Source organism: Colobus angolensis, unplaced genomic scaffold, assembly GCF_000951035.1.
Source record: "Colobus angolensis palliatus isolate OR3802 unplaced genomic scaffold, Cang.pa_1.0 Scaffold273, whole genome shotgun sequence".
In the NCBI taxonomy this organism is placed as follows: domain Eukaryota; kingdom Metazoa; phylum Chordata; class Mammalia; order Primates; family Cercopithecidae; genus Colobus; species Colobus angolensis.
The window spans coordinates 2,708,868-2,728,156 of NW_012115966.1; the positions used below are offsets into that span (position 1 = coordinate 2,708,868).

The 19,289-nt window shown below is 42.2% G+C and overlaps 1 protein-coding gene across 1 annotated transcript in view; it reads left to right on the plus strand.

Moving 5' to 3' along the window:
* Nucleotides 1-1,118: 1,118 nt before the first annotated feature.
* The window catches only part of AKNAD1 (AKNA domain containing 1), a 40,119-nt gene continuing 21,948 nt past the window's right edge, over nt 1,119-19,289 (plus strand). Inside the window, 6 exon segments of the mRNA XM_011948143.1 lie at nt 1,119-1,283; nt 5,185-6,280; nt 8,359-8,398; nt 8,964-9,112; nt 9,210-9,272; nt 14,789-14,922. Coding sequence (XP_011803533.1) covers nt 5,288-6,280; nt 8,359-8,398; nt 8,964-9,112; nt 9,210-9,272; nt 14,789-14,922 — 1,379 coding nt within the window. The 5' untranslated portion in view covers nt 1,119-1,283; nt 5,185-5,287.

The following is a 19,289-nucleotide window of genomic DNA, read 5'->3' on the forward strand; positions in this document are numbered from 1 at the left end:
AGAAGCAGGCACGCCATAATTTTGAAGCTCCGTTTTTGTTCTATTATTCAACTGCAGTCAACTTCCAACTGTTGAAAAAAAGACGATTTAGAGTTAAAGGATTGCTTGTCTGTGTCGCAAGGCCGTTCAACTTGTTCACCCTGTGATATCCAGAGCCTCCAAGTTGTTGGTGAGTTTCTATTGCAATTGCCATATTACCATGGTTTTGCCTCTTTCTGTTGACTGTAGCATTGTGTTGTTTGAAGACAGAGCAGCATATTGCTTTGTGCAGCACAAATTATTGATGGATAATGTACTTAAAGCTTTTAGCTGTACACTATTCACATTCTAAATGACAGGTACAAAAAGGAATAATCAGAATTCGGGTTGTTGAATCATTGCCTCCAACAGCCAACTCTTACCATGACAAAGTCAGTAGGGCTGATCTTAGAAGTGTAGGACTTGTGAGTGTTATGTGGTTGTGCTAACTGGTACTTTAGTGGAAGGGCAGAGCAGGTGAATAGAAACAATGCCTGCTTTCTCCTCCATGTCTGGGTCCTACACATCGCCCCCAGTTTGCCTGGTTTGTAGAGGTTTAAACACGGAACAGAGGGTATTGGGAATGAGATAAAGAGATTGTCACAGGAACATGGCCCCACGGTTTTCCTTTGGTGATTAAAACAATCCTGTCAATATGGAAAACTGTGTTATCACAAAATGGGCTTAGTAAATAGAAGAATTGTCACCTACCACAATTTGCAGACCACCTTTGGCTTCTTGCCAGTAAGGAGTTTTGGTTTTCCCATCTGTAGAAATTCTTAATTGAGTCCATCAGATTCCCAGTCATCCTAGCCATGGTTACCTTCTTCTCCTCTAAGTTGGCAGGTTAGTGAGCTTAGGCTAGCACTTCAGCATCAAATTTAGACTTCATGATAAAGTAAATCACACAGGGAATAGCTGTCAGCATGGTGACCACCTTGTTGTTCATTCCTGCTCAGGGACTGGCCTGAAGTGTTTTCACAGCCTGGGTCACTGTGATGTCCTGGCCCTGTTTGCTCAAAGTGTTCATCTCAGAGTGACTTGTGAGGTATTGCTGAGCACATAATGGTCAGGATAGCTGCATAAGCAGGCGTGGCCACAAATGTAGTCACCTGACTTCAGAAAATCAAATTGGATTCTACAGAAAGGTTCTGTTGGATTCTGACCGGAACCTCTTTGGGTGTGCCTTTGGATTTCAAGTGTTGACATGGGAAGATGCTCCAGTTCCTCAAGCTATCTGAAACAAGCTCATTACAATGCTAAGGGTATGGACTATCCTTTTCCAGAAAAATCCTCTTGATATTTTTCATGCACACACACAAATAATAATAACAACAGAAGCTATTTTCATGTATGTAACGAGAGTGTTCCTCAGGCTTCTGGTTTATCTTGATGGTGTCTCACTCTTTTTCTTTTCCTTTCTCTCTCTCTCTCTCTGTGCGCGTGTGCGTGTGTGTGTGTGTGTGTGTGAGAGAGAGAGACAGAGAGGGACAGGGTCTTGCTCTGTCACCCAGGCTGGAATGCAGTGGTGTGATCTCTGCTCACTGTAGCCTTGACCTCTGGGCTCAATTGATCCTCCATCTCAGCCTCCCAAGTTGCTGGGACTACAGGCACGTACCACCACTCCTGGCTAATTTTTAATTTTTTTTTTTTTTATAGAGACAGGGTCTTGCTTTGTTACCCAAGCTGTTCTCAAACTCCTGTCCTCAAGCAGTCCTTCTGTTTTGGCCTCCCAAAGTGCTGAGATTACAGGCATGAACCACTACACCTGGCCTTGTTTTCTTTTTCTTAAGAGCCAGAGCAAAATTCAAATTGTATCAGTTTTAGTGGAATTATACTTTAAAAGTGGGAATTTGGCCAACAAAGTATCTTTCCTTTCTATACAAGAAAGCTATGGAGTTTGGCAATGAGCTCCTGAAAATGTAAAGAAAGCATGAGGATAACTTTGGGGCTGTTGCTTGGGTCATTAAAAGTCTTGCAAAACTAGAATTTGTTTTCTTCTTCCATTCTCTCTGTAGGCATTTAAACATACTCCCAGGCTGGGCACAGTGGCTCGTGCCTGTAATCCCAGCACTTTGGGAGGCTGAGGCAGGTGGATTACTTGAGCCCAGGAGTTCAAGACCGTCCCAAACAACATGGTGAAACTCCATCTCTACAAAAAACAATTAAAAATTAATCAGGTGTGGTGGTGTGCGCCTGTAGTCCCAGTTACTCACGAGGCTAAGGGAGGAAGATCAATTGATCCTGGGAGGTTGAGGCTGCAGTGAGCCATGGTGGTGTCACTGCACTCCAGCCTGGGTGATAGAGTGAGACCTTGTCTCAAAAAAAAAAAAAAGATACTCTCTTTGTTTTTTTTTGTTCTAAAGAATTAGACAAAATTTTGTTTAAAATTGCTTAGTGATTTATTTATTTATTTATTTATTTATTTATTTATTTATTTATTTATATTTTTGAGACAGAGTCTTGCTATCGCCCAGGCTGGAGTGCAGCGGCATGATCTCGGCTCACTGCAACCTCTGCCTCCCGGGTTCAAGTGATTCTCCTACCTCAGCCTCCTGAGTAGCTGGGACTATAGGGGTGCACCACCATGCCCGACTAATTTTTGTATTTTTAGTGGAAACGGGTTTCGCCATGTTGACCAGGCTGGTCTCGAACTACTGAGCTCAAGTGATCCACCTGCCTTGGCCTCCCAAAGTGCTGGGATTACAGGCGTGAGTCACCTCACCCGGCCTGATTTTTTTTTTTACCTTCAAATATATTTATTTACAGGTTGAGTTTTAAAATTGTCTTAACGTTCTTGTAGAGATTATGTCGTTTTTTTGAGATAGAGTCTCACTCTGTCGCCAGGCTGGAGTGCAGTGGTGTGATCTTGGCTCACTGCAACCTCCACCTCCTGGGTTCAAGTGATTCTCCTGCTTCAGCCTGAGTATCTGGGACTACAGGTGTGCGCCACCACGCCCATCTAATTTTTTGTATTTTTAGTAGAGACAGCATTTTGCCATGTTGGCCAGGATGGTCTCAATCTCTTGACCTTGTGATCCACCTGCCTCAGCCATCCATAGTGCTGGGATTACAGGCATGAGCCACCTTGCTTGGCCGAGATTATGTTTTACATATGCAATTCCTTCCTTTATCCTTTAAATATTCCCACAGATAAGGAGTGCCTCACCCCTGGACCTGGGCATTCTTCAGTATTCCAATACTGAGACTGTTTTTTTTGTGTTTTCATTTTTCAACAACAATGTATGGAATTCTCACTCTGTGCCAAGCCCTATGCCGAGTACTTTACGTGCCTTATCTCAGGTATTGCTAGTCCTATTTCTCAGAAAAGGCAACCAACCGAGACTCACAAAAGTTAAATAACTTGCCAGATGACACACAGCTAGAAAGTAGAGAAGCCAGAGAATTCACATCCATGCCTCTCTGCTTCTGCTTTCCCACTGTGCCTTTCACTTTCTTGGGAAGCATTTTCCTTTGTTCTTCAACTTGGGTTACAGTAAGTAGCCTGTAATTCTTTTCACGAAGATGTGCCTCACTTTATACTAAATATCACCCTCTTTAAATGATTTAAAATAATCCTGCAGTGATATTCTCCTTTCTCTCCACCTCTCTAAACAGAGCATCTGTTTAATTTGGATTCTCTAACATTGGCATGTGTCTATAAATTAAGATTTTTGTACAATGTCTCGCAGATGTTTCTACCACATTTAGTTTGTACTCCTTTTTTTCTTGGACGACTTAGTTCAAAAAACTTTTATTTTGGTCAAACATATGATTTTAGCTTTTGAGGGTACCTAATAAATCACCAGTTTATAGACTCCTAAAAATTTGGTTGGAGAGAGAACCTCAGAGATCTGCTCACCCAACCTAATCATTGTATGGGCAAGGGAGGCTGCCAGCGGCTGTGGTCACCCTGGGCTGGTGCCCCAGGAAGAGGGAACCTCAGTTACTCCACCTAAAACTTGAGATAATTTTACATTTCTGAGAAATTATCCCAAGAGTTCACAAATCAGGAAGAGATATCTGAACGGGTGCTTTGAATTTTGTTTAAAGAAGAGAAAATAGGACTCATACCAAATGGCAGCTGGTTTTACTCCAGTCATTTTCAGGAATATCCCCAAAGACTCTGGGACCACCAGACTGCTGCGTGGGCTGTGGTGGCTGGCAGGGGTTCAGGGAAGGCAGCCTCTCTGACTAGGTTCCTGCCTGAGTCCAAATTAGACAAGGGACATTTGGCTGCAGACTGGCCTCTAGGTGTTTGAAAGCCTATTTGTCGCTTGGTCACATTTATTTTTTTTTTTCTTTTTTCTTTTTTTTTTGAGACGGAGTCTCTCTCTGTCACCCAGGCTGGAGTGCAGTGGCTTGATCTTGGCTCACTGCAACCTCTGTCTCCCAGGTTCAAGCGATTCTCCTGCCTCAGCCTCCTGAGTCGCTGGGACTGCAGGTGTGCACCACTACACCCAACTAACTTTTTGTATTTTTAGTACAGACGGGGTTTCACCATGGTGGCCAAGCTGGTCTTGAACTCCTGACCTCAGGTGATCTGCTTGCCTCGGCCTCCCAAAGTGCTGGGATTACAGGTGTGAGGCACCACGCCTGACCCTTTGGTCATATTTCTGTAAGTCCTTCTCTGCCCTTCTCAGACATGCAAGGGAAAGTCAGAAGGGGACCAGAAGGTCTGGAGGGACAGGTGAAAAAGCACCAGAATGGAGAAGATGGGTGTTACATGTGAGCTAGGCCGGCTTCCAGCGCCATACGGCTTAGAAGACTGTCAGTGACACATGGACAAGGCATGGCTCTGGTAGTTAAAAAAAATCAATCCTTTACTTGCATCCCAAGTTCCTACTTTGGGAGAATAAACTCCAAATAGTATCTCCTAATGGAGGTTGATAAATATTTGGCCATTAACTGTAGACTCATGTCTCTCTCAAAATTTAATAGATGAAAAATGTAACACTCTCCTTTTTTTTTTTTCCCATTCCTTGCTTTGATACTACTGATTGTGTTAAGATAGTGTGGATTGAGGATGGGTCAGCTTGTGGCTGAGCTTTCTGCCTTTCTGTTTGTAACTGAATTTTTCTAATTAAAAACATCCACTTTGTTCTGGCATAGTTGTATACATTATTCCAATATATTTAACAATGAGGCTGTTCTTATTTCACACAGAATAGCATACAGTGAAGACAGTCAGTGAGAACCAGAGCTATTGTTACAATTGACAGCAGCCAGCTCAGGCAGCAGAGGACGAGAGAGATCGGGCTGCACACACATGGATGAGGCTGACTTTTCAGAAGACACGACTTGTAAGCAGGAGGATTTGCCTTATGATGGGGACCTCTCTCAGATTAAGATATGCAATGATTACAGTTTTACCTCAAAAAATGATGCCTTTGAAGTCTCAAGTCAAATTATTTTCATAGCAGATGACCCTCAAGAGAAGGCTATGCATAATGAGACTTGTGGAAATACAGCTATGACCATGCCCCTGGGTAAAATTACTGAAAATGCTGCCAACAAAAAAGATGAGAAAGAGAAACAATGCACTGCAGCTCTTCGTATTCCAGCAAATGAAGGAGATGCTTCTCAGTCAAGCGTTTCTAATATTTTACTTCATCATCTTTCCAAAGAGCCATTCTTACGAGGTCAAGGCATTGATTGTGAAACCCTCCCAGAGATCTCAAATGCCGACAGTTTTGAAGAGGAAGCTATTATTAAAAGTATTATTTCATGTTGTAATAAGAATTCTTGGCCCAAAGAACAAACCCCAGAACTCACTGACCAACCCAACCCCAAAAGGGATGGTGAAAACAGCAATAAACCTGGTTCTCCCACCATGACAGAAGAAAATACCTCTGATTTAGAAGAGACAGTGGCTGCTGGAGATAGCAGCCATCAAGAAAACGTAAATATTCTAACTCAAATCAAGGGTCCAGGTGATAAACAAAACAGTTATCAAGGGCAAGCACCCCAGAAACAGCATACTGAAAAAGCAAGTTCGGGCAACAGGTTCAAATATGGCCAAGGTCAAGTTCATTACCAGCTCCCTGATTTCTCTAAGATTGCTCCCGAAGTGAAAAATCCTAAAAATAACATAATTAATAAACCACTTGCAATAGCTAAACAAGCCAGCTTTTCTTCTAAGTTGAGAGAGAAACCCGCTGTTGTGCAAGGTATTTTAGAAACCACGCCTGAGTCAAACTGTGTTGAAAAACAACATCAAGAGCAGAAAGGGGAAATCATTGAACCTTCACAACAAATCCAGGTAAATGAAACGGTCTCCTGTAAAGACATTAATTGGGATCACTGCTCATCTCTTTCAGTGTGGGTTTTTGGAGGGCAAATAGAGCTTGGTTCTGGTTCCAAGGTTTCATTCAGCACCCTGGGTCACCCTGGGTGAGTGACGTGGCCACTCAGACTCTCAGGGTCCTCACGAGAAGCATCAGGGGCCATGTTGACAAACACATATAAGAGAATAGAATCCAAATTCCGCAAGCCAGAATTTGGCTCTCCTCACTTAAACTTAGCTGCCCTCCTTCAGGAGTCATCTGCAGTTGCCTGGCTGGTCCAGAACCTCTTCCCAGGCCCTGAGCCCTCTGAGTTCCTGCCTTGCATGGCACATCCCATCTTGACTTACCAAAGACCTGCTGGTTTTCATGGCCTCCTTCAATTGCCCCTTGGGCCACATAACTTTTCAGGTCTCCCACATCACAATCTTTTCCACACTTGTTTGTTTAGTCCTTCCATCAGAGTGTGTATCTCAGCCTGCTTTGGATCATAATAGCAGAAGCATCTGCTTCCTTCACTAGATTCTAAGGCTCTGGAGGGCAGCAACCTTATCTTTGTCTTTCCATTGCCTAACTTCCCCCAGAGGCCGGGCCTCCTGTCTTATGTACATTATGCCCTTAGTTCTTAATGCTAAGTTGAATGGAATTAAGATCGTTAGTAATGGATTTCAAGCTTGTTATCTTGGTAATCATTTGGTACAAAACTTTGTTAATGCTTAATTTATGCTATTTCCCCCTTTCCCTTACCCCATCTTCTCACACTCCCCCACCAACCTCCCAACATGCTGAGGCTCTGGATCTTATTGATTACTGAGGCCCAATAGTAAGGTAAATCCATATTAACAATCAAAATAAACATTTTAGTTCTCTGGCACTTTTCCTACAGTGCATGATCTGTCTTTTGAGCCTTATATGAAAGTGTCCTGGACTGAACTACACTGCCTGTTTCCATTCCCATTCTCTCTCTCTTTTTTTCTATAATCTAACCTTGGAAGTGATTTTTCTCTTTTCTTTTTTAAATTTCCATTTCCATTTTCATGCTTCAACTCCCCTCTCTTTCAACTGAATACTCTGGGGAGTTTGAGCATCCAAACCTGAGCCCACCTGGCCATGACTGGGATGCTCTCTAAGTCTGACAGAAACCTGCACCCCCGTGGTATTGGGAAGTGTCGGGGTTCCTTGTTCTGCTTGCAGGAGAACATCCTCGTTGTGTCCAGTTCTCAGTGCCCCGTGGTTAGCAGGAGCAGATGGATATCAGTCTCATCTCCCTCTGGTATGTGGGTTCAAGTTCAGGTATCTGATTTTTTCCAGTCCTGTCAATTCAGATTGGAGAATTGGACCCTGCAGTTTTCATATCCATCATACAGTTGGGATATCTAGAAAGACCATATCTATTTTGACCAACTGTCTGGCACTAGCATATTTCTGAGCTTTATCTGTTGGGAACAAAGGGAAGACCCCCCAAGGTGAATCACTCTGGAATTTAAACTGTTCAATTAGCCTGTGGTGGGCAGAAAACCATCACTGTCTTGACGCAGTTTGGAACTTAATACATCCTCTGTTATTCTCTAGAGTGTGGCTACCATGTGTTTTGTGTTAGTGAGAGCACCAGCAACAGAGCTGGTGACAAGACTAGCAATGGTCCCTACCCTTATGAAGCTTATGGTCTAGTTTTAGGAGAAACAGTTCAGCATTTCACATACTAGTATCAAACACAATGGTGATAACAAATAACATGTATTGTTAAATGCTTACCACCTGCCTGATACTATGGTAGATATTTAACATTTCATCCTCATAACAACCACCTGAGGTAGGTTCACTTAATATCCCCATTTTCCTGCCAAGGAATTGCAGGCTTATAAGGGATGAGACAACTACTTGGGTTGCCCAGCCAGTAAGTGTCAGAGTGGAATTCAACCTTGGCATCATGGTCCCAGCTCTTCACTACAAAGCTGGGCTGCCTCTATGATGACAGAACATGTTGGGTCATTCTGAATAGTGGTGTCATTGATCAATATTGACAGTAATGTTTTCTTACCCTTTAATTGTGCAGATGGAGCCCACAGTACATATCCACCAAGAACTTCTCACAGGTACTAATGTCTTAAAACTTCTTTGAGAGAGAGCTATATATATATATATATATATATATATATATATATGTGTGTGTGTGTGCATATATATGTATACATATATGTGTGTATATATGTATACATATGTGTTTTGTTTTTGTCTTTTTGAGACAGGGTCTCACTTTGTCGCCCAGGCTGGAGTGCAGCAGCACAATCTTGGCTCATTGCAGCCTCGACCTCTTGGGCTCAAATGATCCTCCCACCTCATCCTCCCAAGTAGCTGGGATTATAGGTGCATGCCACCACACCTAGATAATTTTTTTTTTTTTGTAGAGTTGGGGTCTCACTTTATTGCCAAGGGTGATCTTGAACTCCTGGCTTCAAGTGATCCCCCAGCTTTGGCCTCCCAAAGTGCTGGGATTATAGGTGTGAGCCACTGTGCCTGGCCTAGACATATATTTTGAAAAAAAAATATTTTTTAAAATAGTAAGTTGTGGTGACTGCAACAACTTCCTGTTTTCAGTACTTAATAAAACTGTGATAAGCTGAGATGAATGGTAGCCCAAATGTATTCTTTCTTGTATAGGAATAGAATCTGAGGCAAGTCTCTCTAAGTTGTCACCAACCTCTCAGAAAGGCACTTCCTCAAGTTCTTCTTACATATTTCAAAAGATATCCCAAGGGAGACAGATGTGTCAGAAGTTAAGAGAACAGACTGATCAACTGAAGACTAAAGTAACACTTTTAAAGCTTGCTATAAACAATATCAGTAACCAAATTCATATATGAGACACCATGCCATTAATGAGAGACTGTAATTTTTTCACTGCAGGTACAAGAATTTTCCAAAAGAATAAAACAGGACTCTCCTTATCATTTGCAAGACAAGAAGCTGGTAATGAATTTTATCCTGTTTTTAAAATCTTGATTAGAGAATTTGGCTTGGATAAAGACAAATAACTTTATAGTGCCATGTTTTCTCTACGGTGGCGGAAGTGGAAATGTTTTGCTAAAAATTAAACCATCTTTGTTTATGGGGGCTAAAAGAGCTTAGAATTCTGTTTCTCTCTCTATTTAGCCCTCTTTCCTTCTCAGGGGATCTATTACTTATGGCTGTTACTCCTTGCCAGTTACTCATAATTAATCTGACACCACGGGAGTTTCAAGAGGAGAACCTGTCATCAGTTATAAAGAGTGGGCCTGTCCACAGCTGATAGGTACTGGTGGATTCAGGTTATAAAAATTGCCATTGCCTGGAAATTAAATATGACTTTGAATACTCATAAAATCAACCTTGAAGCAATGTTTTTCAGGTCAAAATCTTTTACTTTCACATCCTTGCTAGTTGCTGCATTTAATCAAACCATTAATTTACGTCATCACCACAGCAGTCTTGTTGTCAGTGCCAGGATCATGGGAAGTGGGGTGGAGCAATGGGGTGAAAGGTAAGGCTGGGAGAACCAGAAATATGCTGACGTTGAAGATGTAGTTGAGGCCATCGGCTCATCAACAAGGGATAAGGTCAGAAGTTCTGATGTAGGCACAAGCAAGGTTTAGGGAGGGCTGTGCTTCAGAAACCCAGCAGCATGGACAAAAACCAGGGGATCCAAATGGTAAAAGACAAAGTTGATTATTTTCTCATTCATCATGTTAATTAAATCATTCATTCAACAAACATTTATCAGGCACTTTGTATGTCCCAGACCCTGTACCAGGCACTAGGAATTCAAGATGAATAAACAATTCCTTTTTCAAGTGGCTTATAGTCTCTTAGGAACAGTGGACTGGTAAACAGGCAGCTAAAATGCAGCTGGAGAAATGTTACAGAGAATGCTAATGGCAGCCTGGAAGAGGCTCACCTTTGCCAGTGAGGGGACATTTGGAAGGCTTCCTGGAAGTCACTTCTGAGCTGGGTGTTGCAGGAGGAATAGGGATGAGCTTGGCAGAAGGAGATCAAGGAGTATTCTAGAAAAAGGAAACAGCAGGTGCAGTGGCACAGGGGTGAGGAAGCGCTGCCAGCATGAGGAGCTGTGGGCACTGTGATTTACCATACGGCATTGGGGAGCATGTGATGACACAGGCGTGGGGGAGGAGATGGAACAGGTGGACAGGGGTACATTATGAAGGTCTTTAAGCCATGCCTGAGGCTGAGTAATTGGGCAGCGTTGAAGATTTTTTGTTTGTTCGTTTGTTTGTTTTTGAGACAGGGTCTCATTCTGTTACCCATGCTAGAGTGCAGTGGCGTGATCTCAGCTCACTGAAACCTCCACTCCCCAAGTTCAAGTGATTCTCCTGCCTCAGGCTCCCAAGTAGCTGGGGTTACAGGTGTGCGCCACCATGCCTGGCTAATTTTTGTATTTTTAGTAGAGATGGGGTTTCACCATGTTGGCTGGGCTGGTCTTGAACTGCTGGCTTCAGGGTGATCCACCTGCCTCAGTCTCCCACTGCCTCGGTCTCCCAAAGTGCTAGGATTACAGGCTTGAGCCACTGCGCCCGGCTGCATTGAAGGTTTTCTAGCTGACAAATGGGAAGCACCATGGGGGCAAGGTTAAAGGCAGAGAGATTGGTTAGGAAGCCAGAATTCAGGTAATAAGTCAGGAGGACCTGAACCAAAACTGGCAATGAGGATGGAGATGGGGACAAATCTGGGGGTTTAGGGAAATGGTGGCAGATGGAAAGGGCTGAATAGAGCAAGGGAAGAGGCTTGGATGAGCTCCAGATTTCTGGCTTGGGTAACCAAGGTCAGGAATAAAAGCAGAGGATCCTGTTTCGAACGGGTATGGAAGGCAAGCAGGAGGCAAGATGTCAAGTTTAGTTTGGGGCATTTTGAGTTTGAGCTACCTTTGGGACATCTAAGTAGAGAGGTCCAGTAGGCAGTTAGACCAGTGGATCTGGCCTGCAGAACTGTTTGGATGAAAAATGTAGATTTGGGGATAGTTGTGGGTTAACACTGGAGTGGATGAGATGGGCCAGGCAAAATACACGGAGTGAGAAGTGAAGAGGGCCCAGGAGAGACTCCAGGGAAACGGCAGCTGGGGAGGAGCAGAGGCGAAGAAGCCAGGAGTAAAGAGGGTTTGCAGAAGAGGGGAGTGGGCTCAAATAAGAAGTGCATTGGATTTGGCAATCAAGAGGTTATAAGGGTCCTTGGCAAGCCTGGTTTTGAATGAAGTGGTGGATCTGGAAGCCAGATTGCAGGGATTACAGAAGAAACAACAGGTAAACAAGACCTCCAGAAAGCTAGGATTTCAGGAATTGGAAGAACACAGAATTTTAAAGGGCCGAGCAAAGCAGAGAGAACTGGTTCGGTCAGGAGCCTTCGGAAGCCTGGAGGTTTCTTCCTGATGTTATCGGGTATGCGGGGATCCCTGCTGACCGAGAGGAGAGTAAAGGTGGCTCCTGACAGTATCAGCCTGTGGTCTGTGACTTCCCGGCCCAGGTGGTTCAGTCTTGAAAGAAGCCAGAAAGGGCGACAAGCAACCGCCTCAGCCTGAGCAGCACCAGGCAGCAGAAAGCATTTGGATTTTGGAGCGGATGTCGCGCTCCTACTTATTGGTTACACAACTGTAGACATGTTACAGCATGTCTTCCCTTTCCGAGTTGTTATGAGAATTCAGTGAGGCACATTTCTGCCGAGAAAATTGTGCCCTATCTTCTGCAACATAACACAATTTAAATTCCAAGATCATGAATTATAATTCATGATTAGCTTTTATCTCTTTTTTCATTACCCTCTTTCCCTTGAACACCTAATTCCCCCTTAGGGCCTCAGCTGCCATTTTCAGGCTTCCATTTCCTAAATTACTCGTCCTGACTTCTCATCTATAGTTCCAAATGTTTGTGTCTATCCTCACTTTGGATATCCCACCCTCAATGCAAACTCTACCTTATCCAACATCGGCATCTTCGAGCCTGTTAGCCTTTCCAAATTCCTCAGTTTAGTCAGGTCTACCACATTCTTCTCACTTCCCAAGCTTAGAAACTCAAGCATTGTCTGTGAGATTTACAGTGTCAGTGTTCTGGCGGGGACCAGATGGTTACTTAAATGGTGCAACCGAGGAGAGTTTAACAAAGGCATTATTTTACAACAGTGTGGGCAAGGCTAAGGGAAACCAATAAGGGATGGAAAAGCATCTCCTGGAAGGACCCGTGGGGAGCTCCCCTTTGACCTGAAGGAGCACAGGAAAAGCAGGTCCTAGAGCCTAAAGAGAGCAGCTGTCACTGTGGGACTAGCTGACAAGCCCTGTGGCTTTGGTGGAGGGACAGAGTCAACTCCATGACGGCACAGGGAGGAAGAAAAGACTCCCATCTCATCCTCCAACACCTCTCTCCTGCTGTTGCCTTCCATTGACTAAAACCAACCAAAGCCAGAGCCCACGGGAGCCTGTGGTGCAGTCCGTTAAAGGTCAGCACAGAGAAAGACAGAGGATGAACCTGGGGAGAAATATAAAACATCTGCCACACCTGCTGTTTTTTATACACCCTTTAGCCAATATGTTTCCAAACTCTTGTTTATTCATTTTTAATATTAATAAGAATTGGCTGGGAGTGGTGGCTTATGCCTGTAATCCCAGCACTTTGAGAGGCCAAGGCAGGTGGATCACCTGAGGTCAGAAGTTTGGGACCAGCCTGGCCAACATGGTGAAACCCCATTTCTACTAAAAATACAAAAATTAGCCGGGCATGGTGGTGCGTGCCTGTAATCTCAGCTACTTGGGAGGCTGAGGCAGGAGAATTGCTTGAACCTGGGAGGCAGAGGTTACAGTGAGCCAAGATTGCACCACTGTACTCCAGCCTGGGTGACAGAGCGAGAGACCCCATCTTAAGTAAAAAAAAATAAGAAGAAGAATTAATAATCTGTCAAGTATGTACTATAGTCCTGGCACAATGCATGATCTCATTTAGTTTTTATAATATGAGGCAAGGACTATTACCTTAATTTTACAGACGTAGAAACTGAAGCTTAGAGAGTTCAAGTTTACTAAAATCATACAATGAGTAAGTGACAGAGTCTGAACTTGAACCCAGTTGTGTGTGATCCTATAACCTCACCGAGCTATGTTTCTGTCCTGGGCAACCTCTCCCCAGTTCATCCCTTCCTCTCTATTTCATGGATACTGCCTGGTCCAGGCCCTCCAGAGATTTAAGTTGTACTCCTTCCACTGGGCCTTGGCAAAGGTCTCTCTCTCTATCTATATATACATATATAGATATGTGCTCCAGAGTTCTGGCTTTGGTGTGTATATATATTATATATTATATATTTATTATATATTATCTATCTATCTATCTATAAAATGGAGAGAGAGAGAGAGAGAGAGAGAGACAGTCTTGCTCTGTTGCCCAGGCTGGAGCGCAGCGGCGCAATCTGGGCTCACTGCAACCTCTGCCTCCCGGGCTTAAGTGATTTTCCTGCCTCAACCTCCCAGGTAGCTGGGATTACAGGCATGCACCACCATGCCTGGATAATTTTTGTATTTTTAATAGAGATGGGGTTTCACCATGTTGGTCAGGCTGGTCTGAACTACTGACCTAAAGTGATCTGCCCACCTCAGCCTCCCAAAGTGCTGGGATTATAGGCATGAGCCACTGTGCCCAGCCTTTGGCTAAGTACTCTAAACCACAGTCTCTTTTCTCAATGGAACAACATCTCTGAGACCAGGAACTGTGCCTGATGCAATTTTTTAATCTCACACTTCTAGCCCAGGGCCAGACATAGGCAGTGCTCAGGGAATGTTTAGTGACTGGGGATGTGGGACCGAAGCCTCCATACATCTTCAACATGCCCCTAACCCGCAGAGTTTAAACATTCATCTGCCTGAGGCTGCACGTGGTGATGTCTGGAGACCCATTTACAGCTTTGGCTAAATCTTCCTGCTGTTCCTTCCCCATCTCATCCTCCAACTCCCCACAGACTGAAACCCAGGCCATGTAACTCCAGTTCCTTTTTAAGATCTGTGTGCCCTCAGACATATTGCTAGAGCTCCAATTTCCTCCTTTGTAAAACTGGGATAATAAAATATACTTTATCACATTTACAACATTGATGTGTTGATTAAATAAGATGAGGAATGGAAAAATGCTTTGTAAGCTAAAAACCATTCTGCAAATATATAGGATTATGAATGTCCCACTAAGGAAGGCCAGAGGCTTCGGGGTGGGTTCTGAGAGAGAAATCAGAAGTAATTGTATTTTTGAGCTATATGCTGTGAGGGTTTGTGAATGTTGAGATGACCCTTGGGTTTGTCTGTAGTTTAGATGTCAGACTCTGAGACAAAAAAATTCATGCTGCTGGGAGAAGGATGGCAGCTTCATTTTGACACTACTGTAGGGTACAGCTGCTTTGTGTTTTTGGGAGAACAATTACACACACAGACTTGCATGTGAGTGATTCCAGTGACTTTACCACTGCAGGTCCTGGAGAAACTGCAGGGACACCTTGAACTGCTGGAGCAGAACTTTCTGACCACCAAGGACAAGCATCTGACTTTGCAGCAGCAACTCCACAAGCACGAATCAACAATTGTCGGTGACTTTGATCCAGAAAGGTCAGGTTTAAACCAACTGTGTAAGGTGGAGGGGTCAAAGGTGATCTCCTTCAGGTGGGATTCTGATGCGGCTGCTGGCTTAGTGCTTGGAGAGTCACTGGTCTAGGGTCAGCAAAAACTGTGTCACCAATGAACAAAGTGTCACCCCATGCTACAGACAGCATGGAGGACCTGTTGAGTGTAAGGTACTGTGCTGGACATTGACTCAGATGGAACACCCAAAATGAACAAATGCTTCCTGGGGCAGAGGCATTGTACCAAAATTTTGCAATTTGTTGAATATCATTATAATTGGTTTGGAGACCCACAGGAGCCTAAGAAAACCCTAGAAAGGCTCACATGATAACCACAGAGGGCCCTCTTCTCAAGTTCCTCCTCTCTTCTCCCTCTCAGCTTTTTCCTTTCTTATCGATCTCTCCCCACACCTGCCTATATTGTCCTTGCCTGGTTCTCTCTTCTGTCCCTCTCTTTCCCCTTCTCTTTCCCATTCACTGATAATTCCAAGGCACACTGGGCAGGAGGGGGTCATTGTAAAGTTAATTGGTGTCAGGGTGAGGGACCTACGAATCCTGAGAAAGGAAAAGTGTTAAAGCTTAAAGTTAAATGATTTCTGAGTTAATTCACATGAGAACCTTGAACACACACTTGAAACTGAAGTTTCTAACTGGTGGTTTTTATGGCACTGTATTCTCCTCTCTTCATTCCAAATAATTTTAAGCTGTATTCCAGGACTCAAGGAGCGGATTCTTTCCCTATAATTTCCTGGTATAAATTAAAATAAACTATTTAGTAGGCTTAATATTTGTAAGTTCAGCCGTTTCTATTCATAGCATTTTAATATGGAATCGTTGTTGCCAAATTTTTTAATGGTTTACATTTCAGCCCTAGCGTTCTGTGATATTTTTTCCCCCAAGGTATGGCTTTACTTTTCCAAAATGAATGGAATCTCTGTCTACCTTTATTTCAATACTGAGTAATTAGACAGTAAGGATGAGGTTTTAATATGGATTTTTTCCCAAAGGCTTTTTTTGGGGGGCAGGGGAAGAAAGAACTCTGCATGCTTCAGCTATTTAAAATTCATAGAGTAAGGATATTTATTTTCCAAAGAATCTCCTGTTTGGGCAGTCGTTTTAAAGACAGACTTCTGTGCACATTAAGACCAAAGTTATTCAATGTCTTATTTATATCCTAGTTACAACCACACTGTGCCTGGCACGAGTATAAATAAAAAGAACTTCAACTGCAATTACATTCCATATATGGCAGAAGCTTTCGACACAGGCAAGGGAGGGACCCAGCCTTTCCCAAATTTCAGCTAAAGCCACCTCAGGACAGGCAAAGACTCATCAGCTCCAGAATGGTCCTCTTGTTCTCAAATGGGCATAATGTGACAAGGAACAGAATCCTATGCAACCCTTGGGTTCCTGATATGTCGAGAACCTTCTAAGTGTTGAGTCCAAAGGCTAATGCAGAGGACTTTCTGGAGGGGCAAGAATTCTGCAAATTCATTGACTAGTCCTTCGTTTACATCACCTGCTGTGCTCTTATTAAAGCCTTTTCATTATTACCTCGACAAGGTAATATGCAAAAATATTTGCTTGGATTTCATGCATCTTGCTTATCAGAATGTAGTCCAATAGTAATTTGATTCTTTCACATACTAACACCAGAAGCCAAGAATTCAAGAAATGGGGTTCTACCTTCATCAGCCACTTCTCCCCGAGAGTCTCAGCATGAAATCTTATCTTCCGCTTTATAGAAAAGATCACAACTTCCCTCAGAAATGTCTCTTCCATCTCCAAATCCCCATGTTTTCACCTCCTCTCCCTTCTTTAATTTGCTCTCCAGCCTCTCTAGCCATGATCCTTGAACCCATCCCTTTCTACTACCTTGAGGCGTTGCTCCATCATTTCATTTCTTTTATTATTATTATTATTATTAGAGATGGAGTCTTGCTCTGTTGCCCAGGTTGGAGTACAGTGGCACGATCTTGGCTCACTGCAACCTCTACCTTCCAGGTTCAAGTGATTCTCCTGTCTTAGCCTCCAGAGTAGCTGGGATTAAAGGCGCATGCCACCATGCCTGACTAATTTTTTTGTATTTTTAGTAGAGACGGGGTTTCACCAGGTTGGCCAGGCTGGTCTTGAACTCCTAACCTCAAGTGATTCCCCCGCCTCAGCCTCCCAAAGTGCTGGGATTACAGCCATGAGCCACCATTCCCCAGGCTCATTTCTTTTAAACTTTCAGTCTCTCCTTGTCCCCTGTTTCATTCTCTTCTGCCTGCAAGATCACAACATATTTTCCTATATTTTATTCAATTATTACTTTGTTTTTTTCATGCTTAGATCTTTGTCCCACCACTTATTGGTTAGGGCAGCCTTCCCCCACCGTTTGAGAAAGCCCCTTATATCAGATACAAAACCTCCATGTGTATCAGAGCTGTTTCTATTCCATCCCATGGATCTATGTTTCTATTTCTACTTTATCCACACAGTTTTAAATTATTATAGGTTAGTGTATATTTATGCTTTCTTTTTTAAAAAATTTTCTTTTAGCTATTCTTATACACTCCTCTTACTAATAAACTTTATAATCAGTTCACCAAGTTTCTTAATGAAATTTCATGAGGATTTTGCTTAGGATGGTATTGAATTTATAGGTTAAATTGGGAAGAACTGAAATCTTTGCAGTGAGTATTCCCATTCAGGGGCATGTTTTCTTCATGCAGGTTTTACACATTTTTTTGTTAAGTTTATTACTAGCCATTTTGTAGTTTTTCTGAGTATTGTTGACAGATGTTTTCTCTAATTGATATTATAGGAAATATTTCTATATTGTATATTTAACTTGTACTGGGCTACCTTATGCAATTCTCTTCTTAGTGTTTTGTTGATTTTTAGTTGATTGTGTTCATTTTTAAGTATGACAATCCATAGCATCTGAAAATATTAAGAAGCTTTTTACTCTAGAATATTTGTATTGTACTTTCTTTTCTCTCCAACTCTTATATGTCTCATTTCTTTTTCTTTCTTTATTTCATTTGCTAGGTTTTCCAGAACAATAGTGAATAATTAATGCTAGTGACATACAGCATTTTTTTTTTCAGACCAAATCTCACTCTTGTCCAGGCTGGAATGCAGTGGCAGAATCATAGCTCATTGCAACCTCAGACTCCTGGACTCCGGGATCCTCTCACCTCAGCTTCCTGAGTGGCAGGGACTACAGGTGCATGCCACCATGCCCAGCTAATAAAAAAAATTTTTTCGTAGAGACAGGGTCTCCCTATGTTGTCCAGGCTAGTCTTGAACTCCCGGGCTCAAGTGATCCTCCCACACCTTGGCCTCCCAAAGCGTTAGGATTACCGGTGTGAGCCATAAAAGACAGCATTCTCGTCATGTTACTAATAATAATGAGAATTCTCCCAGGTATGATTCAAGTAAATAAGCTTCATCAAGAAAGTTTTCTTCTATTCCTAGCTTTCCAGAATTAGGGCTTTTGCTGTTATTTAATTTAATAAAATGTTTAATCGAATGGGATTTAGAAATCTAGTTTTTCTCCTTTAATCTATTAATGTAGTGGAATATATTAATAAATATCCTAATGTTGAACCACAGAATGAGTTGGGCAATTTTCCCTTTTCTTTTCATGTTCTGGAAGAGTCTAATAACATAGGACTCATCTGTTGCTTAAAAGTCTTGATAGAATTGTGTTTAGTGAACTCTGAGGTTCTATACAAGTGCTTCAGGGGCCTGCATATACTTAATTTAAATTTTTCCTGTAAAAATGTATGTTGAAATATATACTTTCAAACTGTAATAAATTACATTTTAAACTATGTAATATATAAAAATTAACATACTAGAGACATTGAAAATTTTTTAAAAAGGCCTGGTAGAACTCACCCACTATCCCAATCTTCATGCCTTTTGTGGAGTAAATTTTTGACAATTCCCATTTTTCTCTGGTTATTAGTCTTTTCGTATTTTCTACCTTTTTAAAGTGAATTTTAATAATTTATATTATCCTAGAAACTTGCCCAATTCACCTAAATTTTAAATGCTGCTGATATGAATTTTCCAATGCCTTTTGATTTAAACTTTTTCCTATTTTTCCTTTCTCATTCTTAATGTTATTTGTTTTTCAGACTTCCAGTGGTTTGTTTTATAGATATTTTGGAAAAAAACATGTTTTATTTTATTAATCGAATTATTTTAAGTGTCATTTATTTCTAGCAATTTTATGAATCCTTTCCTGCAGTTTATTTTATATTCCCTTTTCTATTTTCCTGTTTTAAATAGTTTATTGATTTTTGATATTTTTTCCCCCAATAATGCATTTAAGACTAGAAGTTTTCCTCAGAGTACTGC